This window comes from Sinohyriopsis cumingii, chromosome 19 (genome assembly GCF_028554795.1).
Source record: "Sinohyriopsis cumingii isolate HCF-2022 chromosome 19, ASM2855479v2, whole genome shotgun sequence".
Lineage (NCBI taxonomy): Eukaryota > Metazoa > Mollusca > Bivalvia > Unionida > Unionidae > Sinohyriopsis > Sinohyriopsis cumingii.
The window spans coordinates 35,195,215-35,221,049 of NC_142979.1; the positions used below are offsets into that span (position 1 = coordinate 35,195,215).

The window sequence follows — 25,835 nt, forward strand, 5'->3', positions numbered from 1 at the left end:
TCACATACCTGTTGTATCTCCAGTATTTTCAAGGGTCCCCTGCATTTTCAACCTATATCCAGCACTCCTGTATAAAAAAAGCCATTATTGTTATATTTGTAAAGAGATTACTTTGGATTACATTTGTTTTCACTTCATTGGATCAGCATGGAGATTTTATCTAATGTCAGAAATGCCATATGCCAGACCTATCTAGAAGCAAGTACGTGGATTTTTAGGCTTGTACTTTATTGTTGTGCTATAACTTTTCATTTATTTTTTCTCATTGTTTACAGTCTTTGAAGATATTATATAAATAAAGGTAATACTAATCCATGTCCCTTTTCTGAGGGCAAAAGTGTTCAACATTTTCAGTCATGTATCGATATCATTGATTGTATTGACCTATGAGATTTTGATTCCTAGGTCCTAACAGCAATGTTCTTGTATCTTAACAGAGACAAGAAAATGCAGAAAGGAGAGCTAAAGAGGAAGAAGATATAGAAAGGAAGAGAAAGTAAGATTTTTTGACAGTTTGTGATGAAGCCTGTGGTAGAAGGTTGTGAGGCATATTGGTATCAGTTTTCTGTTGTGATGATGATGATGATGATGATGATGATGATGAATACAATGATGATGATGATGGCAAAGGCATCAGTATTATTATGTTCGTCCTATGTTAAGTTTTGCATTAAATGAAAATGAACTGCTTGTGGTAAACTAGTTTATTAAATGTAAAATAGTAGAAAAACTGCTATTTACCAAGTTTAATATCATTATAAGAGATAATTTCTAGTTCATATTTCTATAATCAGTGTTGCATAGACTGTTGCCATATTTGTAAACACTTCTTCTGTTAAAGTAGTAATAGTCTGTACTGAGACATTACTTGATCCATTCCAGTTATGCAGTAACTTAAAACTTGATAGCTGTTAGTAAGTTTGAATTTAATTTTGTTGTAATTTGGTTTATTATTTTTCTTAAAGTGTACAGCTTAGTGGCATCTTGGGTTATTTTGATAAAATTTGGAGTTTATATAAAGAGTCAGTAAGTTATCTTGCCATATTGTAGGTTCTTTAGTATGTTGCACAGATGATGTCCTTATATATTGGCATATCTCCTTAACCTGAATTCATCTTTATTTTTTGCTATGTTGTTTAGCATCATTGTTCTTTGTGATATTTGTTGTCAAAAGTTACACAATTTCCTTCTTTTCAATGACCGATCAATCCACCAATATACGGGCAATAGGCCAGATGTTATCATGACTATATCCTTCATGGCAGTTCAAAGCCTGGACTATCATTGTGAAATTAATTGGCCCTATCTTTTGAACTGCAGAGTTGATTTCAGTCTGTTTTCCTTTAGAGTGTTTGTATGTCATTTAGAGTGTTTGCTTGTCATTTGGAGTGGTCCCAGCTTAGATATTGGATTCTTGTTCCTGTCAGAGTGTTTTGAATATTCTATTATATTTAATGAGCTATTTCTATGATGGCAGTATGGCAGTTCACTTTGGAAACCACTGGTGATTCTAGTATTCTTTTTTAAATATGCCTCTTTTGTTTGGTCTCTTTAGTTTTCTTACATGGGAACTATATAACAGCTATATTTTGTCTATTTCATAAGAATTCACACTTTATTTGCGTGACTTTATCTTATGTTATACATGTCACTATCACAGTATCATTTTAATTTACTGTCCAAGAGTCTATAGTACTTCAGCATATCTCAGTACTTGATCTGGTGTATGAAAATTTTGTCTGGTATTTATCTTGTATTAGGTTAAATGTATTTATATATATATGTATATATATATATACACACACACACACACACACACACACACACACACACACATAGGGCTGTAAGCTTTGTTAGGGGAGGTCTCAATGCTTTAATTGATTGCCAGTGATTAGTATGGATTCCTTATTTTTGAGGTATTATTGTTTTTGTAGCTAGAAGAGAAAAAAGCATACACAAGAGTCATGAAAATAGGAATCACATGAATATATGTGAATTCACTGGATAATTTGACTGATATTCACAAATATTAGTGGGTTTTTAGGTACTTGGACAAAAACTTTTCAAGACATGCAATCACGTGATAGGAAGGTTTCTTTAAAAAAATTATCACTTTTGGATTGCTTTTTTACTCATTATTTTGAATTTTTATATGCTCACCATATGACATATCCATCCATTCATCTGTTACCAATTTTTTTCGGCAAAATAATTTATGTTGTGTTGTCCACCATCTACAGTAACCAAATTTTATGGATGGCTTACAATTGGGGTACGGAAGAACTTTGCGATTTCAGCTCACACAGGTCAAGGTCAATATGACTGAAAGAAGGAAATGGTTCCAGCACAATAACTCATTGCATTGGATAGTGGAAAGATTACAGTCCTCACCCTCCTTGATTTGTCTGCAGCATTTGACACAATAGACCATGATATATTACTTCTCCGTCTCCAGCATGTATTTGGCATTCATGATACAGCCTTACTGTGGTTCAAGTCCTACTTGGTCAACAGGACACAAATTCTATCTGCAAATGAAATACACTCCAGCCCAGTTGATCTATGTTGTGGTGTTCCACAGGGGTCTGTTCTTGGACCTGTTCTCTTCATTCTGTACACTCAGTCGCTCTCAAGTGTCATAGATCATCATCCAGTGTCTCACCAGTTGTGAGGCCCCGAGTGGCCGAGTGGTCTAAAGCGCTCTCCGTTACGGATCACTGCCATCTCATCTCTGTCTGCGTGGGTTCAAGTCTAGGATTTGGCCAATGTGGGTATGTGAGAAAGCTTGCCAGTAGCTTCTTGTGGGTCGGTGGTTTTTCTTGGGGTTTTCCTGGGTTCTTCCTCCACCATTAATACTGGCTGCCATGCATAGCATATCGTGTGCTGAAAAATGGCGTTAAACCCCACAACAACAACAACAACAACTCACCAATTGTACACTGATGACACCAAATATACACATCTAGCCACCCAGCTGAAGATGATGCTACCATCCAAGGTGTAGAGAGGTGCATTTCTGATGTGAAATCATGCATGACATGTAACAAGCTGCAGATGAATGATGATAAAACTGAGGCCATTCTGATCACAACACAAAGACTTTCTCATTCACATCCTTTACCTCAAACAATAAATATCAGCAGCACCAACATTAAATCACACAATCAGTACGAAACCTAGGTGTTACTCTGGACAGTACTCTCACATTGCACCAACATGTCATGAACATATGCAAGGCTGCATATCTTGAGCTGAGACACATCAGCTCAATTTGCAAATATCTTTCAGTTGATGCCACTAAAACTCTTGTGTGTTCATTAGTACTTTCAAGACTGGGCTATTGTAACTCAATTCAGTCTGGTTCATCTCAATATCTACTCCAGAAACTTCAAAAGGTTCAAAACACAGCTGCTCGGATCATACTTAGAGTACCACGATCAGAGCACACCTCCCCGTTGCTCTGTACCCTACACTGGCTATCCATTTGATCCAGAATCAAACACAGAATTTGTTCTCTGTTCTACGTTTCACTGTCGGACTCTAGTCCAACATACCTATCCGACCTCACACATGTGTACACACCAGCAAGATACTTACGCTCCTCTTCTGACAATCGTATACTCATTATTCCAACTATGAAAACAAAGTCATATGGACAGCGTTCTTTTGCATGCTAGGGCCCAGCAACGTGGAATGAATTGCCCACTGAACTTAGACACAAAGACACAGTGATCACATTCAAGAGGGCTCTCAAAACTCACGTATTTCGACTGCAAGAACAAACTTAAAGACCTAATAATGTTTCCTACCTTAAATATTCTCAGCATGTTTTTTAATGTTTTCTAATTTCATGGTGTTGGTTTTTGTAATTATATCATTAATTGTTTTTTTATCTTATAGGTGTTGTCTAATGTTGTAAAGCACTTAGAGCTTGTAAAGATTAGGCGCTATACAAAGTCCTCATTATTATTATTATTGTTATTATTTTATCCACCATATACATTTACTAAACTTTGTAGATGGATTGCACATGTAATATGGAAGAACCCATTCAGTTTTGGTTGTGAAAAGGTCAAAAGTCAAGGTCACTCTCATGGAAAGAATAAGAGAAATGTTTTCTTGACAGTTACATTAGTTTGACATGATATACCTTGACCAGACTTTGTGGATGGCTTGAGCTTGGGATAAGGAGGGGGATGATTTTAAGATCAAAGATCAGAGGTCAGAGTCAGTGACTTAAAGAAGTAAAATGGTTTCCACACAATAACATTAGTTCTAAATCACAGGCCTGGCCCAAACCTTGTAGATGGCTTGAACTTAAGGCAAGGGAGGAATCTATTTATTTCAGATCCAAAATGTCACACTGACTGAAGTAAGAGAAATGTCCTCTGTACAAAAGGTTTAGTTAATTATAATAGATGACTATTACATAGAGTGTACAAATAACGTGTCATTCACATTATGTTTCATGTTGTTTATGAAAAGAATGGAGCACATTCTTGATGTTTGACCTTTCCAGAGAGGAACTGTGGCGTGCTAATAGCTACACTTCTTGCAATATAAGCATTGAGAGTGATGGAGATGAGGAGGAAGAGGAAGAGGAGGAGGTGAAGGAGAAGGAAAGAAATGAGGAGGAGGAGGAGGCATCTATTCAACCAAGGAAGAGAGATATTCATTATGTCATTGGGGATGTTACCCATCCTCAGGATACTGGGTCTGACATCAATATCATTGTTCATTGTGCAGGTGGGTATCATGGATTGATGGATAGGTGAATGGATGGGTGGATGGATGGATGGATGGGTGGGTGGGAGAGCAGATGGATGGATGGATGGATCTTTTGAGGTATTTATATTCCTGGCTTTGATCTGAGGTTTTATGATTAGGCACCACTATCAATAGTCTTCTCTGCTGAGTACATACTCAACTCCAAATTTTTCTCCCTCAGTCTATAAAATTTATATGGTCTAATATTTAAGGACAGTAATCTAAATGTTAAGCCCAGAGATAACAACTTCTTTCAAAAGATAGGTTTAATGATTTTTTTACAGCTTTGTTCACAGATAAATAGCTGAGTTTTTATGCAATGTTGAGATATTTTATGAAAGCATAATCAAACCACTAAATTAGGTATGAAATACTTTTGTTGGATATGTTTAAGTTTTATGATGCTTCTGAATGTGGTAAGTTGTGTCTTTATTATTAACTGGAATATCAGAGAGAGAGAGAAAGAGAGAGAGAGAGAGACAGACAGACAGAGACAGAGAGAGAGAGAACTTATAGCGGGGATGGAAAAATCCATTCTCCAAATGCCCAAGGTAGGTTGCAAAGCAAGGTAGTTAAAAAGTTTTTGTCGCTTGCCAAGAATTTTACACAGGCAGGAATTTAAAAAATCATGATTTTTTTTTGTGCTTTATGAAAATCTGATTCCAGTCATGTTGACCACTGTAGATTGTGTTTACAAATGCATTGAGACAGATGCAGATTGATCTTTATATGTTTATTAATGGGTGTAAAGGGATGAATGTATTTCACATAAACATTTGTTTTTCTAAATTACAGGAACAAACTAGATTCATATTTTGATGTGTATTTTCTCATTTTCCGAATCAGATGATTCAGGAAGATGGGGTAGAGGTGGCCTTTTTACAGCAATAAGTGCCAGATCAGATTTACCTCAGCAAAAATATGATCTTGCTGGATGGATGAAAGGTAACCATAAATTAAAATACTGGTTGAAAATATTGTCAAATCTTTCCTGGAAAGTTTCCAACAATAATATTTTCTCTGGAAACAGGTGTTTGACCCATTGTTCTGTCATTTTCCCACTTGTTCGTTTAGCTTATGGTATGGCCCTGTGTTCATTTATTGTTTGTCATGCATCACACATCATTTATCATTTGTCAAGATGCAATCTTTTACTTCTTCTCAAAAGTCCCAATTTGTTTTGAGCTTGGTGGGAATTTGTCAAAATTTGATCAAGGTTAGCTTGCCTAGCTCTGGTGTGGCTTCCTTGGCAAGCATATGACAAACCTCTTCTCCATAATAGAGCTGATCCAATGCTTTATAAAACTTTTGCATTGTGTGGCTTTCATGTCAATGGAAGCAGAAGAGGGTTAGGTAGACCCAGTGTTTATGTGATAGTTAATTGGATCCGAGTACCAGGCTTACAAACAAGGTGTTTCAGTCTGTATTTAAAATGTTATGAATACCCCAATTATTCATGCAATAAAAGATGAAATTAACTAATTGGGGTTGTAAGTATTAAGTTATGCATATCAAAAAAGTTAAAAGATCAAATGGCTGTTTTAAGAAGTTAAAGTAATGTTTTAGGGAAGGTATAGTCAACTCCAAAAATAGATTTTGCCAATGTTGTCTTGATAATATGTAATAGGTTATATTTTCAGCTTAGAATGCTTCTGAGGACGAAGTAAAAATGGATGACTTAGCTCTTTTGATTTTTTTAATGGTTTACTGGATCAGTACATGATCATCCATCTAAAAATTTGCATACTTTTTTATATCAAAAGAAGGGACACTTAGAAGATAGTAAAATGTTAATGCACATAAAATATACCTATTGTAGGTTGTTTCTCAATTAAACCATAATGTATTAAGAGGTCTGTATTTCTGTATTTTAATGTATTCCAGATTTGGAACTTGGTGATTGTCACTTATTCCCTATGGATGACAAAGAAGTAGATATGGTAAGTACTACAGCACTGTGACAGTATGCTTATGCCAGCATATTGTTTTTTTTCTTCTCATCTCTTTGAAATATATGTCCACTTCCCCAAAGGAAGGAGACATATTGTTTTGTGCTGTCCATTGGTATACATATAGATCTTACCATGTAAATAAGATATTTCAGACCATACCAGACCAATGTTTGTATTTAGAAACCTTGAGACCATATCAGGACGTAATTATGTTCTGATTATTGTGACCTTCAATTTCCAGTTTTCATTCATTTCTATAATTTTCTGGGCTTGGACTTTTTTCTTTAAAGACTGTTTACAATCTACCCTGAAAGCATAATATCCAAAAGCTATTGAGCCAGAGCATTTTAATTCAGTTTATATATCTTGATTGGGTAGGTTCTGATTGTCATGTTGTCTTTCAATTGTGTGTATATGTGTGTGTTTGTGTGTGTGATTTGGATTTTAATGTAGCTTTAAAACTTTTCAGTCACATCACTACGATATCTGCATTGTGACAGTTTATTGTGCTGTCTAGCACTGTGGCATCATGCCGCAGACATTTAGCATCATATCCCACCCAGACACATTAACCTGAAACCAAGCTGACCAGTCCTACCATTAACCTCTTATTGCTGAGTGCCTAGTGAGGCAGCTGTTAGTACCATTTTTATAAATCTTTGGTATACTCAGCTGAGGTTCGAACCTACAACCTCCCGCATCCTCGGTGGATGCTCTAACCACTTGACCACCGGAGTGGTCTTTCATTGAATTGTACACCTTTTAGACTTTAATCGACAAAATACTCATAATAATTATCAATAAAAAAATCACTTGAGGTATCAAGTTTTCAGGCATGTTTATATTATATCCTTCCATCATGAAGCTCAATGGAATAAGCGGATACATATTCGTGGGAAGGTCCACTTCATAACATTGAGGTACAACATAGTATAACCATAATAGTAACTATGAACTTAACAACAGGTGGAAGATAATCAATGCTCTCTACTGGTCATTAGTGACAAGGTGGAATGCCAGTAGCTCCAATCTTTGTCACACCAATCCTGGGCCCAAAAGGCCTGCCTAATTGCTGCTTACTATACAATGGAATGGCCAAATGTAGACACATCTAAACAACTTTTATTCTAAATGTGATACAGGAACCAAAAATATCTAAGTGTCTCTTCAACTAAAATAGGGAAAACAGGGCCAACTGGGTCAAGATAGGAAGGCAATGGAATATATTCTCATTGGTTCACACAAGAGTACTTTATTTCAATGGAGACATTCATAACAAAGTAGCTAACTTTCTAGGCTCTTCAATGAAAAAACAGCACCCATCACAGTTAAACTTATCATTCCGAGATCTCTAGCTGTCACAAGATGATGCCAGGTTGGGACTGGATTAGGGAAGACACTCAAAGCAACTGTGTTAATAAGATATTTATTTATAAATGCAAATTAAATATTAACAAAATCTGACACCATTATAAAAAAATAGAGAAGGAAAATTATAAGGTTCCTAACATGAAACTATCAACAGCAAGTAACTCAACGAAAAAAAACTCGAACATGAATTTAACAAATGGAATTTCAAACAAACCTGAATTAAATCCTATCACCGATCAACAAAATAAAAGTATATGATCTACACCCCAATATAAACAAAGTCTTCATATAACGATATTGAAATGCATGTAAATTTGAATGTATCATTCATATAATGATATTGAAATGCATGTAAATTTGCTCAGCTAGCAATGGCAATAGTGAAAATAACAACATGGAACACATAATATATATAACTATCATGGTGCCCATTTGACGTCCAAGATGTAACTCCAGTTCCACTCAGTCTAGTCAATGGTCAGAGAAGCACCCGCACACGGTCCGCTCCTCTCAGTCTGTTGAAGGATCCCTCAAGAACCCTCACATTTAACACAGACCCAATGGTCGTGAAGCCTTGGTCCCTCGCATCGAGAGCATCAGTACACTCTTCTGAACCAATGTCACCATACACAGCGTATACCTCAAAAAAATCCACACAGAGTTCTGTGACTCCACATCAAACCATGTATAAGGCAGCTAAAATCATAACAGCTAAACCATGTAGTACATATGACACAGTTAAGTACTTCTGCACTGATATATATTGCACATATACACACTTGAATTCGTTACCCATTACATTAATTGTTTAATGTATGCAGCGTATAATTAAATTCAATTTGTCTGTTCAGTTGCAACAAATAGCTAACTCGAGCCAGACTATAGTATTTCTAATATGGCGTTGTATAACCTAGGTATTGACTTTCTGTAGAATTTAGAATAAATTCTAAAACATCTAAAGTATGAAACAATTCTGTCCTATAAAACGAATAGTAATAAAGAATACTTAAATTTCATTACCTCTATGGCTGGAGATTTGCTCCCGTAAAGGGGTAAGCTTCCTGACAAGATTCGTCATAATGTAATTCGATTATAGAGAATTTGCTCTATATGTATACTAGCTGTGACATATGCACAGCTAGGTACTTAGGTTTCTCTGCTGCAGGCAATTTGCACATGTAGCATGGTTTGAGTTTCACTCAGTATTTTGAAATAACTAGAGCCGAAAAAATATACCACCCTCGGGTGACGCTGTATGCGGCAACGAAACCCAAGTACATTTTTGACAACGTATACATATTGATATAACTCATACACAGTTCTGTGACACTAGCACACTGTACTATCATATAAATAAAGTTATCTTATGAATGAAAGACCTCTATGATCTTTTTATTCATTTAGATTTCATCTGGCCCAAGACACTGGACCCTTGCCCAAGTTGGCTTTTCATGGTAGCTTAATTAGTTCATCAATCATACAAGTCCTGATTGAACATTTTGAATAAGTGATGAGTACGTCGGAAGATTCTGACCTCGAATTTTAAAGCTTTACCTTTCTATGTTGCCTTGATCCATGTTTTCTATGCCTATTTTCAGAGATTTGCCTTTTTCCTTGTTTTCTATGCCTAGTTTCAGAGCTTTGCCTTTATCCTTGTATTTTATGCCTAGTTCTGGAGTTTTGCCTTTATCCTTGTTTTCTATGCCTAGTTTTGGAGTTTTGCCTTTATCCTTGTATTTTGTGCCTAGTTTTTCAGTTTTGCCTTTATCCTTGTTTTCCATGCCTATTGGTAGTTCTGCCTTTATCCTTGTATTTTATGCCGAGTTTTGGTGTTTTCCCCTGATCCTTGTTTTCTATGCCTATTTTCAGAGTTTTGCCTTTTTCCTTGTTTTCTATGCCTAGTTTCAGAGCTTTGCCTTTATCATTGTTTTCTATGCCTATTTTGGAAGTTCTGCCTTTATCTTTGTATTTTATGCCTAGTTTTTGAGTTTTGCCTTTATCCTTGTTTTCTATACCTACTTTGGGAGTTCTGCCTTTAACTTATGCCTATTTTCAGAGTTTTGCCATTATCCTTTTATTTTTCCTATTTTCAGCATTTTGACTTTATCCTTGTTTTCTATGCCTATTTTTGGAGTTTGGATGTTTGCTTTCATCCTTGTATTTTATGCCTATTTTTGGAGTTTTTCCTTCACCATTGTATTTTATGCCTATTTTTGGAGTTTGGAGGTTTGCCTTCATCCTTGTATTTTATGCCTATTTTTGGAGTTTTTCCTTCACCATTTTATTTTATGCCTATTTTTGGAGTTTTGCAACATTTTTACCTTTAATCTTAAGTGTCATGATGCAAATGTTCTTTCAGTTGGAAGGGCTTTGTCTTCTGTGAGATTTTGGCATGGTTAGCATATTTTGCTACATATATTTTACTCAGGACTACATATATAACCAGGATTGAGCTGGTGTGCTGTCAAACCTTATACTTATAAACATATATACTCATTTATAAGCCATCCCTCCCTCCCCCAAGCATTTTAGGAGTACATAAAGTCAATTTCTCTTTGATCTTCCTCAATACTTTGGCAGTCAGCAGGCAAAATCAGCAATACCTTTCTTGGTGTATCCATCTACTTACAGTTCCATCATGATTGATCATTGATGCTCATGAAGCCACACACTTGCAAAGGCATCATTGACTCACTTTCTTATGAGACCTGCTTTCTCATTTGCATTAGTGATGGCAGGTAGAATCAGCAAAATACATTCCTTAACAGTAGTCACAAATATCGTACAGTTCCAACAAGATAGATCAGTTTCAATCATAACAATACCCTCATTCATTGCCAGGAACAGGGTCCTGTCCAAGGGTAACCAGACTTTTGTAATGAAATCACTGTCTACTCTGGAGGGAGCTTCGAACGACCGAGTGGTCTAAAGTGCACACTGTTATGGATCATTGCCATCTCACCTCTGTCTGCGTGGGTTCAAGTCTCAGATTCAGCCAGCGTGGGTATGTGAGAAAGCTTGCCGGTAGCTTCTTGTGGGTCGGTGGTACTTTCCTGTGTTCTTCCTCCACCATTTATACTGGCCACAATGTATAGCTTATCTTGTGCTAAAAAATGGCATTAGACCCTACAGTAGCTGTCTACTCTGGACGCTTCCGCTCAAGACCACCTACAAGACCCATCAAAATTTTTGAAGTGCTTTCTAAAACTTACAGAGCTGTTATTTCAAGAGAGATCATGCTTATTTTTACATCTCAAAACAGGAACTGGATGATATCTCAGCACATATACTTTTGTCCTGGATTAAAGGGGTATTTCACTCTGGATATTAAGAAATAACCCCGGCTCCAATGAATTTGTTAAACATTCTGGCACACAAGGTTTGAGCAGTTGCCACAAGCATATCATTTGACTGGAACTTTTCTCGGACATTATCCAGGCTGTGGGATGAAGATCTGAATAGACAATTTCCAGTGTTTAAGTAAGAGATCTATTATCCGAAAGGCTCAACTCAGTTTGGTGGGACTAATAACTATGGTGCAAGAAGTCACATTTTCCAGGTCATTAAATAGCTTCATAAGATACAGCTTCATGACTTTTGCTGGATTTGCAGGAGGGAAAATTTTTCCCTTTCTGAAGCTGCTACCTGACAGATGGAGTCTTCTCCTGTCACATTATCTAGAAGCTGTCTTACATACCTTAGGGGACCAGAGTTGGTTTCACTGGGGTAATGGGATGTATCTCTCTCCACCTCTCACCTATTTTCCTAAGGTATTATCAGGGTCCATAGGGGACCTTGACAAGCCTTGAAAAGTGAATTGTTCCTTCAAGGCCATGAAAACACCTTGAAAATTCAAAATATTGTCTGGGTACCTTGAAAAGCCTTGATTTTCATGAAACCAAAAGGAATTAATACATAGTTTCATTTTACAGACTTAAAAGAAAAGGGGAAAAGAAAAAAACAAAAAACAATCTTTGTGCCAGAACGGAAGAAAAATATAAATTTTGGATTTTGAGATCTTTCTCAGACAGCTTTGCAAAATGCAAATTATGCCAGAAGGATATTGATTTGCATGCAATGGGAGATAGTGCTCCATGGTCACATGCAGCTGGAAGAAAACCCACTGAGCTCTTGTAATGGCTCTTACACAGGCAAAACAAGAAGCCTTAAGCATGAAATCATTTTTGATGAAAGAAGTATGTCTGTGAACACAGAAATTCAAGTTTTAAAATAGAAACTGTATGTAGTCTTAATTATGTAATTAGTTCAATCCGGTTCTGTTTTGGGATTGAATGGCAATAGTACAGACGATAATTGCAATGTACATGATAATCTAAAAATATAGAAAACAGCTAAGCTGAGAGAAATATTAATATATCTAATATGAAATAATTTAAAATATCCATACACTGTTTTTAAATAAGCAATAATATAAAAAGATATCTTTACTTTTTTTTGTTTATGGGGATGAAGAAGAAAGGAAGTACTGAACAAGACATCGAAACAATGACAGCTGCTGCTGATTACTGTGCATTGAAAGCAAAGATCCATAGGACAATTTCATTTATCATTACATCAAAATAATTTGAGGAAAAGTGAAAAGGACAAAATCACTGAATTTGGAGCTCTTGAAAAACAGCTTGTTGACAAGCTACAAGAACTGATAAATTCTCTCTAAAATATTTTGGACTTTTTAAATAGTGTAGTGTAGACATTGTAAAATGAACATTGTTCAATGACTGTACATTATTCTAATGCCCTCATAGGATATTTAGTATTTAATGGGAATGATATCAGTGATCATACTCTTGACTTTGTGTTTTATTTTGTTTTTATAAAAAATTGCAAGAAATGTTCCTCACATGGAGTAATAGTAAGTATTAACTTGTGTCTACATACAGTTTCATTTATGTATCCTTTAAAATTAATACAATACTGCACCTTGAAAAACACGATTTTGAACTTTGAAAAACTTTGAAAAAAACCTTGAAAATTTTGAATGAAATATGCTACTAACCCTGTATTATGATTTGGTAATGCATTCAAAGAAGAAACTAATTTTTTCAAGTAAAATATGTTTCATCGTGAATACTTACCCAGTCATAATACACATACACCCTCCCAGTCTCCTAGCAGTTACATCCATGTAGAGAGTGTGCCTTACATTCCACTAGTAACAGAGATATTCATGTGATTTGGTGCAAATTCCTGTACCAAGGGGAGACCACTCTGCTCAACTGGCACCTAGGTGGGCAGATAGCTTTTAGCTTTTTAGCTAAAAGTCCTGGGAGGGCTGGATTTGTAGGTAGTAATAGTTCTCCTAAGGTATAATGATTGGGTAAGTATTATCAAAGAAACATATTTTACTATAAAAAATTAGCTTCATTCACCTTGCTTGATTTTTCTTTCAAGTACCATTGTCACAGAATGACATTCAGTATCACATTGGGAAGGTTGATATATATTTTCTTTAAAAAATAATTCCCTTCTCATGGCTTATTGGTAAAGGGACATAGACATATGGATCACATTGTTTTCGCCATGGTAAAGTTGGATCACATTGTTTTCACCATGGTAAAGTTGTGTTTTAGATAGGCATCACTTTGTCTGCATCATTACATTTACATCAGGTTAAACTTAGCCTTTTATGTAGTGACTATTTAATAAAGTCTTGGATATTTTGGCCTGAATTTGAATGAGAATATAAAGAAGAAAGTCAGATTTTTGTTGTGCCATTGGATGTGGACAAGTACAGACCCTGAAATCTATCATTTTAAAAGTGAAACAAAATCAGAATTCAAAATGAAGCAAGTGAAATGCAGAATAAATTAATTGATGGATGCATTTTGAAGAAAACATAAATACAAAATGTAGAATGATGAATAATATGCACATTATAAAATGAAATATGAAAAATGCATGGATTTGAAAGCTATTATTTTTAAAGCTGCAAAATTTCCATACTCAAAAGCCTTCTCATAATAATCTAGGGTCAAATTCCGTATTATTTGTATGTGTCATAAATTGAACTGTATTTTATGCTTTTACTATTTCATTTAAACACAGTTGTGATAAGACAAGAGACAATAACTATAGTTCCCTCCTTTTAACACTGACTTCAGTAAATGCATTTTGATTTCATTCCAAACAAGTTAACATGAAAACAGATTTTGGATGGAAGAGATAAATGCATAATATGAATGCATTTTTGAGACCATACATAATACAATGATAGGATGATAGATGAAATGCCAACATGAATGGAATGCAAACTGAATGCAAATGAAAAGCAGATTTGGTAAGATTATCAGAGCCTGTTGAGCACTTAAAGATTTTTCCAGCCCTTCTTACCTGCCAGAGCAACTTACAGTCATGCTGTTTCAATTTTCACATATCATAACCTATATGTCTTATATATATATATATATATATATATATATATGTATGTATGTATGTATGTATGTATGTATGTATGTGTATATATATATATATATATATATATATATATATATATATATATATATATATATATATATATATATATGTATATTTTGTCATTTTTCTTTTGCCAAACAGCTTGGGCTTATCATTGCCCAACACAGGGACAGAAAGAATAATCTCTCAGGAATCCATTTATCTGCCCTTAGCCAAGGTCTCAAGAGGATTTATCATGTTGCCAAATCCAGAAAAGGTATCATTATTGTACCTTTGATTAACTTCACAAGATGTTGAATTTGCTAGTCTTTATGCAAACCTGTAGTCTACTTAAGAAATTAGCACTTAAAATACAAGCAATAGAAATTACCACACAAAACTTTCGAGTTTGATTTTTAATGGGAGTGTAGTGCTTGCTTTCTGATTTATCTTTCAAATTGCCATCAATAAATATATGAAGATGCATAATAACTGCAAAACTAAATAGCTGAAGATAAAACATCAAGCACCTTTTACAATGGATATATAGAGCATTCCAGCACTGAAGAATTTTTAGGATGGGATTTTTAGTTCTACTTCTCATAAGCCATAATAGTTTATGGGATGGCCTGTTGTCCATTGTCCATTCATCCATTAGTGCAAGTTTGTTAACAACAAAAAATGGTGCCAATCTGACGTAAAATCAGGTGGCCATCTTGTGATTTTGATTATCATTACTTCCATTTAATTTACATGGTATTTTCACAAAGATACTTCTTATTTCTTCTTCTTAATGAAATGAAAGTGGTGCAGGTTTGACATACAATATGTATAACTTATTAGCCATCATGAAAATCTTATTGTTTATACTCTTCCTGTGCAGAGATCGACATAGGTAATAGATTTATAGTGGGTCCTAAAATAAATGGTTCAGATAATTGTTGGCTGTTTTGAAAATCATACCACTTCTCTTAATGGGATGGTTATATCAACATAGGGTTTTCACTGAAACACTTCTCACTATATGTAGTGTGTCCTAATTGAAATTGATGCCAGTGTGACCTCCTAAAATTTTAAAAATCTCGTAACAGCTACCTCTCAATCAGATAGCTGTACTAACATCTAAAATATGCAATTCTTGCATGATTGATGACATTGACATGGGGTTTTCATTAAATCACCTACTGTAATTTATTTAATTGGTTCTGAATGAAAATGGTGCAGATCTGACAACTATCATATCCACACTTTTGTCACAGTGATGGAGTTTTAATTAACCAAATCTATTTGACCTTGGAATCAAATCAAAGGTCATTACTTGTATCTTTCGGTACTTTACACAGTTTATGAACATAGTGACTACATATACAAGTGAATTTGGACTTCACTTTTATTTAGTCGCATTCTGATGAAATGAACAAGATGATATTGATCGTCCTGTCATTGATTTTAAGGTTAATGACCTAGACCAGTGCTGTCCAACCCATGGCCCATGGGCCGCATGTGGTCCGCAGGCTGGTTTTAAATGGCCCGCCAGAGCTCAAGCAGCTGTATAGTCATTGCTTTTCAGTTTTCTGCTGTAGCCTTCGGCTTCAAGAAAAACATTTTTAAGTGGCCCATGGTGTCAAAAAGGTTGAAAGCACTGACCTAGACAAACACGTATGAAAGGATTTTATCAGATCCAGATTGTAAATATGTCTGATGAATACACAGCATGATGTTACTTAAATAACTGGAGGTTTTCATATAAATTAAACACTAATTATAGATTTAACTAGACTTAGCAAATGGCTCCCCTAAATAACTGGTTAAAATTTTTATAAAAAGTTTTTCTTTCTGCCAAAGTTCAGATAATTCCACGAATAAGACTGATTGCTCAGAATTTCAGTGAAGAAAAGGAATGATGAAGATGAGGACCTTTAGATGTTCAGATTTGTTTGGTAAAATTCAATATATAAACACAATGGTTTTAGAAATCTTAACATATTGTCAGACTTTGTCTGATTTGTTTAAATGAGATGCTTTCTTTGAAATATATCCACTGATATTGATGAGATATTCTTGCATCTGATTGGCTGACCTTGTTTCCATCCTGGAGGCTAGATTTCTAATTTGATTTTGATTGAATTTAGAATATATGTTTATATTATCAAGGTCTCTGATGGTTTATAATAATAAGTGAGATTTTCACATACTAATCAAGTGATCTTGTATCTCATTGGCTGAGCTTTTTCCCAATCAAGAGGTCATATATCTAATCAGCTTTTGATCAAACATGGAACACATCCTTATATCATCAAGATCTTGTACAACTTTAATAATGAATGAGATGCATGCATATTAATAAGTTGATCTTGTATCTGATTGGTTGAGCTTGTTACTTCTCTGGAAGCCACATTTCTGACCCAGTTTTATTCATACTTAAAATACTATTTTCACCATCGATGGTTTTGAAAATGAGCAAGATTTAAGATATTAATGATGTAATCTTCGATCTGGCTTGTGAGCTTGTTACCGTTCTGGAAGCCATATTAGTTATCTGATTTGGATCAAATGTGGAATATATGCTGCTGTCATCATAATCTAGGACTGTTTTAGTAATGAGTGAGATATGTGATAAAGGTAACCTTGCACCAAATGGGCTTGTTACAATATCTTTAAACCAGATGGATTAAACACATAGATATACAGATGGCCAGATAAATGGTTATACATCATTAAAGCAATTGGATAATGAAAGACACATTGAGAGTTTACAGGCAAATATTTGAACATGACTGTATGATACCTTGACTTGGAATTTATGATTTCATGTTTTCACTTACAAAAATATGTGGAAAATATTTGAATTCTCTAAGTTTATTTGCTTTCATTTCAGGCAGTGTACATTTGCCACGAATTGGTCATGATACCCCAGGATTTAACTGGTATGGTACAGAGAGACTGATCAAGAAACATCTAGCTTCAAGAGGAATACCAACATATATGTATCATTTGCTCAGAGAGAAATAATAATACTTTTTATTTCATGAAATAAGAATAGATACCTTTCTGTAGCAAACAAATTCATGACTTTTTAGCTTTTGACCCTATCACAAGGTCTTTATCAGAGGTATGAAGTATAGATTGGAGTCACATGATGACCAATATGTTGATCACATGATACAATTTTTCTGTAGACTGGCAGAAGTTCCAATCCAGAATCATGGTTTAAAACTGGCTAAAGCTCCATGATTTCAATAACTTCCTTTATTTTCCTTCTCAGGTTATTGTTCTCTTTACCAGGTACTCTGATGTTTTCCCAAGAAATAGTCTGCTAGATTCTTTGCAGTGTTTACCAGTTGCTGTCAAGGATTCTCTGTGTTGATGTATAAATGTTCTTTAACTCTTGTTTCACGGCTTCTGTTAGCTTCCCTACTGTAGTCTTTTTCACAATTATCACACTGTAATTTATAGATGACCACGCACTTCTTACTCAAAGGTGTTTGATCTTTGGTATGTACCAGAATTGAACAGATGGTGTTAAAGGTATTTTGGATCACATTAGCTCCATGTTATCAAAAGATTTTTTTGTGATCACTCAGAGAGTCCACCAATATATGCTAAAGGAATAGTTACGTTTTTTTCTCCTTTTTTTCTTCAGATGTTCATCCCATCCTCATTCATTTTCAGGAAACACAAACATCCAGTCTTTATAACCACTGGCCTTTAAAGATTTCTTAAAATGGTTAAGTACTGTCACATGGTGTCCATCAACACTGCTGTTTACCTGATGTAATAGACTTCTAACCACTGACCTCATACATTCAAGATGGTGGTTGGAATTAAAGTTCTGATATTGGTCCACATGGGTCGGCTTGAAATAAATCAATGTTTGTACACCAATCAATTAGATAGTGAACACAAGTGTATTAAAATGGCAACTCATCCACGTCGAATGTGAACTGGATATTTTCATGAAAAGAATTAAGATCCTCTGTGAATTTTTCAATATTATATTTATGCATTGTGAATTTATAGAGTATCCCAATTCCATTGTTGAAAATATTTTACGTTTTATGATGAAGATAAGCCTTGTAGGAGTTTACGATAATGTTACAATTGTATAACCTGGATAACACCAGTATCAGCTGACAATCATATTACAGTTATACGATAGGTACAAGACCTGTAGACATTGACAATAATATTACAGTTTTGTGACAAGATAATATCAGTAGCAGTTGAATTCCATAACAGTTTCCAGTTACTATTTTCCACGTAAAAAGCAACAGCAGTTGAAGAGGAAATCGGAGGATAATGAAGAAACTCACAAAGGTACACAAACTATACTTTTATTCATTTATGTTGTTTTCATCTTGTTTGTCACTGATGGAATTTCAGTATAATATCTTGACATTTACAATAAATTTGGCAAATTAGTTACCACTCCGGTGGCCTAGTGGTTAGAGCGTCTGCTTCGGATGCGAGAGGTCGCAGGTTCGATCCCTGGCCGAGTCATACCAAAGACTTATAACAATGGTACTTACAGCTGCCTCGTTTGGTGCTCAGCATTAAGAAGTTAGTGTTAGAACTGGTCAGCCTGGTATCAGGATAATGTGACTGGGTGGGACATCATGCTACATTTCTGCGGCATGGTGCCCCAGTGATAGACATCACTATTAACTGCCACGTGACAGACATCATAGTGATATGACTGAAAAATTGTTAAAGCTATGTTAAAAATCCATATCACACACACACACACAAACACATACAAATTAGTTTTAAAAGTGATTGTATATCTAAAGTTTGTCATGCATGAGAACATATGTCTTCTGACTTGTATGTGAAACTTTTTGTTCTTGTTTCTTTGTATTAACCCATGTAAGAGTTGCCAGTCCTGTATGAGAGCAACTGGTGACAGTTTATGAGCCGAAATTCTTGTAACTTGATGTTAGAATGATACAGTTTTCTGTTAGAACAGTACAGACTTGTGTTAGAAAGATACAATTTTGTGGCATGTAAAGAAAAAAGTCATATTTACAGTGATGCAGTGAAACACTGTGACAGAGAATTTTGTATGTTCTTCAAAAACCTGAAAATTTTCTGTGTTTCTGCATCTAAAAAGTCCTCCAAAATTACTAACACAGTGAACAGAAGAATATTTGTTTTGAGAGTGAACAAAATCTTTTTAAAACATTTAACACTTATGCAGTTTTCATGTGTGTTTTCATTTTTGTTTATCCCTTACAAAAAACAAAATGAAGGCAAACTTTTCTTTGCTCACATCCATCAACATATGTACCTAGAAAGCCTACTTCATAGTGTCAGAAAAATAAAATATACTGTTTTTTCCTTTTCTTTCAACAAAACTGACATACAGATAGGGACAGCCAGTTGTTATGAAGGATTATATTTTTGTCTGATCACTGCAAATCATAATTAATCTGAAAATTGGGATGATAAGGCTAAAAATTGAAGAGGTACATGAAGGAAATCAAGCCACAAGAACAAGCAGCCTGTGTTGTAACTTTATTAATGATAACCTTGTTTTCAAGCTCTTTGCACTAAACACAAATGAGGGAACATTATTTCCTAAATAAAAATGAGAGAAAATAAAAATGAGAGAAAAAGAATGAACAATATGAATCAGAAATCTAACCTTAAGGTTGGAATTTTTGGTCATGAACTTATCAAAGCATTGTTTCTGAGTATAATTTCTGATTGCTCGATAGAGATCTTCAGTATCACATTCTTCTGTATATGATTGATATCTGTTACTTTTTCACAGGTAAAGGAAAACAATACAAGATGAGTCTCTCCAATGAAGGTGAATCCAAAAGTTGTGTAAATGATGGAGATAAAGATTCAAGCAGACAGATATCCAACTCTCATTCTGCCACTTCCTTGCCCTCTATATTCCAGGGTGTATCGGCCTATCTCCATGGTGACAGCATTCCAGCCAATGAAATCAAGAATCTCAAAAGATACATTGTCACATATCCTTTATAAGGCTGATCATATTGGCCTATTTTGTTTCTGAGTAAAGTTTATACTCAGATTGGTGCATATGATGCTAATATGCAGTCTTTGTACATGTATGATGTAGGGCTCTGTAATAAGACTGACTAGTGCATATCATTGTAATATGCAGCCTTTGTACATGTATACTGTTGGGCTCTGTAATGATACTGATTAGTACATATTGTAATATGCAGCCTTTGTACATGTATACTGTGGGACTGTGTAATAAGACTGATTAGTACATATTGTAATATGCAGTCTTTGTACATGTATACTGTGGTGCTGTGTAATAAGACTTATTAGTCATTGTAATGTGCAGCTTCCAAATTGGTGTGCTTTGGAGCAGTGGAATGAATGTAATTATTGTATATGACGTTAATATACAGCCTCTATACATATATGTTGTATGGTTGTGGAATAAGCCTGATTAGTGCATATTATTCTGATATGCAACCTTTGTACATGTATACTGTGGGCCTGATGCATCCTCCAGCATGTCGTAAAAGGCAACTAATCAAGGCAGGAATCCTAGTGGTTCAGTGGTTAGTTTGCCCAGCTCACACTCTAAAGGATGCATGCTAGAATCCTACCATGAGAATATATTGGACCATTTTACTTTTGTCAGGACACTTCAATCCAGTTACCTTGACTTGAAAGGGTGAGTGCAGGTTTAGACTAGTTTTTGTAACTTGAATCAAACAGTCCTCCCTCTGGGCAGGTTTGAACATGGGTAAGGTCAGAAGGTGAGAATTGTGATAATCATTATAGTAAAGAGACCTGTTTGGTTCAATGTAACTTACAGTTTAATACCAGTAATACAATACCTATCACTAATGCATTGCTTCCTTTTCCTGGATGGAAATTACCCTCATCTATATAAGCATATTCCATCCTTCCCTGAGGTGGAAAGTTCTATATGTCGAGAACTAGAATAGAACGGGTCCAGTCTGTCCCCATGTCATAGGCCCATCACCATTTGGTCCTGTTTCTTTTGAATGCCATTTGTATTTGGTTGAATTAAGTCATACTGTCAGAAAAATGTGTCTTTTCTCATGTCTAAGACATGTTCTGGCATTAAAATCTCTTTTTCTATATCTGCATGCACAGTCATTTGTTATTGCCATCAGATATGCTCTCTTGTGAGCTTTGAGGCATTTTTATACCATTCTTTTTCAGAGTGCCCCATTATGTATATATCCTTATCCTTTGGCAAGTGGGTTGGATATAACTGTTTCTATTTTTAATCATTAATCTAATTATTTTGGATGCTTGCAGTGTAGGTTTCATCTTGCCAGTGTGAACTTCAGATTTTGTCTATATTTTTTTAATAAACCTGATGTGCTGGTACATTAAATAATGCTGCATAATCAATCTTATGTACTCTTAGGGGATCTCACACCATCTTCAAACAGTGTGTGTAGGAGGTCTCACACCAGTCATTATCATCAATAATGAGTTTGACACCACTTATTATTGTCCATTATTATAAATAGCGTGTTTTGGTGGTCTCATATGACTCGTTATCGTTAATACCATATTGACAGGTAATGTATTACTGGTGTTTTCTTGTGTTCAGTGGAGGTCTCATGCCATTATCATTATGAATATTTCTGATTCATTGTTTCAGAAACTTTTGATTTTGCAGGAATGTGCACCAGTTGTGAACATAAGGAAGGTTGTCTGTTCTTATGTTTATGGTCAGATGCAGTATAAGACCACACTAAAGTAGCTACATATAAGTGGAGGAAGAAAGGGCCTTCTTCCTCTTGGTCTCAGAGAATATGGGATCCTTCTCTCTTCTCTAAGTTCCATGAAATTCAGAAGGAGAAACTAGTTCCTTGATCATTCTCAGGGCTCTTATGAGCTCTTAAGAAGAATAGCTCTTTGTTGTTAGGAGCACTTCAAGATCCCAGGAGGACATGGGTTTTCTTCCCTTAGGAGTCCAGAATATTAACTCTTTGGTGGAGAAAACATCTCAATCCTAGGAGGATGTGGGATAATATTTTTGCAATTTGGGCTGGTTTACAGCTGCCCCTCCAAAGGGAGACAATACAAGCTGGAAAGGTGGAGAGTGAGCTACACCTTCCCCACATGAGGGTGGAGTAGTATCCTCTCCATTGTCAATGCCTGATGGTGGCAATGAGCAGATTGAGTCACCCACTAAAGGGAGAGCAATGATTTCACTATATAGGCTTGGAGGAGGGCTTCTCCTGTTCAGAGATGCCTGACTGGTTATTGGATTGACACCAGGCATGAGTCATCAGGTACTGGGCACTGGGCAGCAAGTAAAATTCATCACTCATTAGGACCCTTTTGATTTACAGACATTAATCAGGTAGACCATCCCTCTCTTTTGTCATGCTACTGACCATCCCTGTTGGAGATGGGGAATATGAGAACTACTGATAGACTAGGAAAGGCATTTGGATCGGCATCCCCCTTCCCTGTTTCATCTTAATTCCAACAGACTCTGGGGACATCCATTTTAGGGAATTGAATTGACCTGATAGTGATGCTGGAGTTGTGAGTAACAAACCCATATCACTTGCTTGTTTGGAGTCAAGATGATGGAGGAGTTGGGGCTGATCAAGGATGGTCAAAAGCATTATTGTCCTCTTACCAAGTCTGCTACTTGGACAGTCTCATCGATCTGCATGCAGAGCTATGATACATATATACCCCTATCCCCAGAAGGACATGGGGTTGTGAAGTCCTAGCTCACAGGGGCTGGAGCAGGATGAAGATAACTTGTCAGTCTTAGTGGACTCTAGCAATTTTGATGAAGAATAAGCTGAGATGGTGCCTTCTTTCTTTGGTTCACCTGCCTTCTTCCACCCATCACCTCAGCCAGCAGGGGATGATGAGGTCTGGTCTATTGATAAAGCATAAATCAAAATTTACCATCTTCTTCCCCTGGATATGTGTCCAAAGCACACTCGCACAGAGGACTAAAGTCGTATTGCTCATCACCATATCCTCACATGTCAGCAATTTTTGGCAGTCTCCATCAGATTTCTGTAGGAGGAATCACTGTCTCCTGCTGAACTACAGCACATGCTGGAAGCAGTTTCCGAAACCTCAAATCATTATCTTGTCAGTTTCTATGGTGCTTTCAATGAAGCTACTCCATCTTTGCAGGGTAATTGCCCTGGGCACTTCTAAAGTCTTACTGAATCATGGTAAGATACATCTTAACTTTGGAGGATGAGACCCTCAGCATTAATAGGTTGGTGTTAGGACTGGTTGGCCTGGTGTCAGGATAGTGTGACTGGATGGGACATCATGCTACATGTCTCTGGCATGATGCCCCAGTGCTAGACATTACTATAAACTGCCACATTGCAGACTCGTAGAGATATGACTGAAAAATTGTTAAAGCTACGTTAAAAATTAAAAACACACACTCATCTTAGAATTAGTTAAATTAGTCAGGGAACCAGACTAACTTTACAACAGCACCCCAGACGCTTTAAACTGCACCTATTTGTTCATGCCAAGTGTCTGCATCATCAAACTGTTGATTATAGAATTTTTAAAAATGGCGTCCAGAAAGCGATGCAAGTTTAAGACAATAAATAAATAATAAGACGGAAAATAAGCTTCTAGAAAAGTTCTATGTCTTGTGAATTGGAAACTGCACAGGTATTTCATGACATCTGAGATCAGAATTTCATCACCACTTGAGCGAGTGGACTGACTGGGACTGGTTTCTCACGAGAGTCTTCATGCAGATCCCAGAAACCCCCACTTCTTTCTATCTGTGGTCATGTTTGATTCTAAGTGGGGCACTCGCTCATTTGGAAGGACTAGTTCTTCTTGGTTCATGGTCTCCAGAAGAAACTGTCCTGTGCATAAACTACTTGCAGAGGAGGGTTTTATTTTTGGCCCTTCATGGGCATGTCAACCGTGTAAGGAGTTGTGTGATGTTCTCTCCACTAACACGATAGTGGTGGCATAGATCAGACAAGAAGGGAGCACATACGCTCATTCTCTTTGCATGGACGTTTGGAACTTACTTTGCTGGGCAAACTAAGAAGGGATTACCCTCTGAGTAATATTCAAGGCATGAAGAATATTGTGGCAGACAGTCTGTCCAGGAGAAGCAAGCTAGTATTCCTCTTGCGATGGTCAGACTGTAAGAAGGATGGTTTACAGCTTCTTTTGGATGTTCCACTCCCATTTGAGTTCCCCGGTCATAGTCATACCTGCACTTATGATGATCAAGATAGAATCTTATGCCTAGTTTTGACTTTGCATCTGTCCACTTCAATAAGGTGAATAATGGGTAGGAAGCATATTTTCCTTCATCTTAAGAACTGTGCTGAGGTTTTGGCATCCACCATTTTGGAATGGATTGTCATCACAATCAAGAAGATCTTTTCCTCCCTTACTGAGAGAGACCTTTGCCTTCAATAGGTTTTAAGCCTATGAAGTTTCGGCTTTTGCAACCTTATGGGTCTGTCTAACTTGTTTTTTCATTGGAGGATGTTATGTGAGTCACATTTTGGTGGTCACGCACTACCTTATCCTTTGACCTCCAGGCTTTGATGCACCAGAGTGAAGGCATATTTTCTTGGTGCCAATAGTTGTTGCACAAAAATATGGACCAGGCTGATGCCAGCTACAGCAGCAGACGCAGACACTCATACAGCTAGGGTGAGTATATATATTTTAATTCAGATTTGGGATCATTAGCCTATCACTGCAAAGGCAAACTGAGCAGTGCTGTAGTAACAGATAATGTATTTCTAATATTGAAATGTGCTTTTTACGGGGGTAGGTAACTAATTTTAATGACGTAATACCTGCCATCAGTAAGAATGACATCATTAAAATTAGTTTTGAGCTGCGCTTTGGAGCACAAAAATTAAATAATCATCTGAATCTGGCATATTTCAATTATGGACTGTCATCTTCACCATGCATATCATCAAAATTCCTTTGTAAGAGGATCAGTGACTTCCAAATCAACATCAGCCGAGGGACAATCTGCCCATGGACCTCTTGTAATTTCATGACCTTAACTCTGGATAGATATGATGGTGATGTGGAAGCAACCGTGAGCAATTCCACCACACATGTAGTGGCAGCAGCTGACTGTGCCGAGAAGGTGAGACCTAATGTGATATTGGTTCTTTACACTTCAGCCAAACAGTAACTATATCATGTATGTGTGTTTGTGTGTGTGTGTGTGTGTGTGTGTGTGTGTTTGGGTTGAAAAATCACGTTCAGGTCAGAATGCTTCTTTTTGATCAGATCAGTGTGCCAATCAGACAAGAAACTCACATGAAGTAGGGGTCATGGTAATATACAGTGTATTGTAAC

At 36.1% G+C, this 25,835-nt stretch overlaps 1 protein-coding gene across 1 annotated transcript in view; it reads left to right on the forward strand.

The window, feature by feature from the left end:
* The window catches only part of LOC149775432 (ATP-dependent chromatin remodeler CHD1L-like), a 79,667-nt gene that overhangs the window by 51,101 nt on the left and 2,731 nt on the right, over window positions 1-25,835 (forward strand). Inside the window, exons 16-24 of the mRNA XM_089943026.1 lie at window positions 438-496; window positions 4,520-4,746; window positions 5,614-5,712; window positions 6,652-6,707; window positions 14,667-14,781; window positions 17,383-17,491; window positions 18,751-18,821; window positions 20,278-20,485; window positions 25,545-25,620. Of these exons, the coding sequence (XP_089799152.1) occupies window positions 438-496; window positions 4,520-4,746; window positions 5,614-5,712; window positions 6,652-6,707; window positions 14,667-14,781; window positions 17,383-17,491; window positions 18,751-18,821; window positions 20,278-20,485; window positions 25,545-25,620 (1,020 nt within the window). The remainder of the gene's footprint in view (window positions 1-437; window positions 497-4,519; window positions 4,747-5,613; window positions 5,713-6,651; window positions 6,708-14,666; window positions 14,782-17,382; window positions 17,492-18,750; window positions 18,822-20,277; window positions 20,486-25,544; window positions 25,621-25,835) is intronic.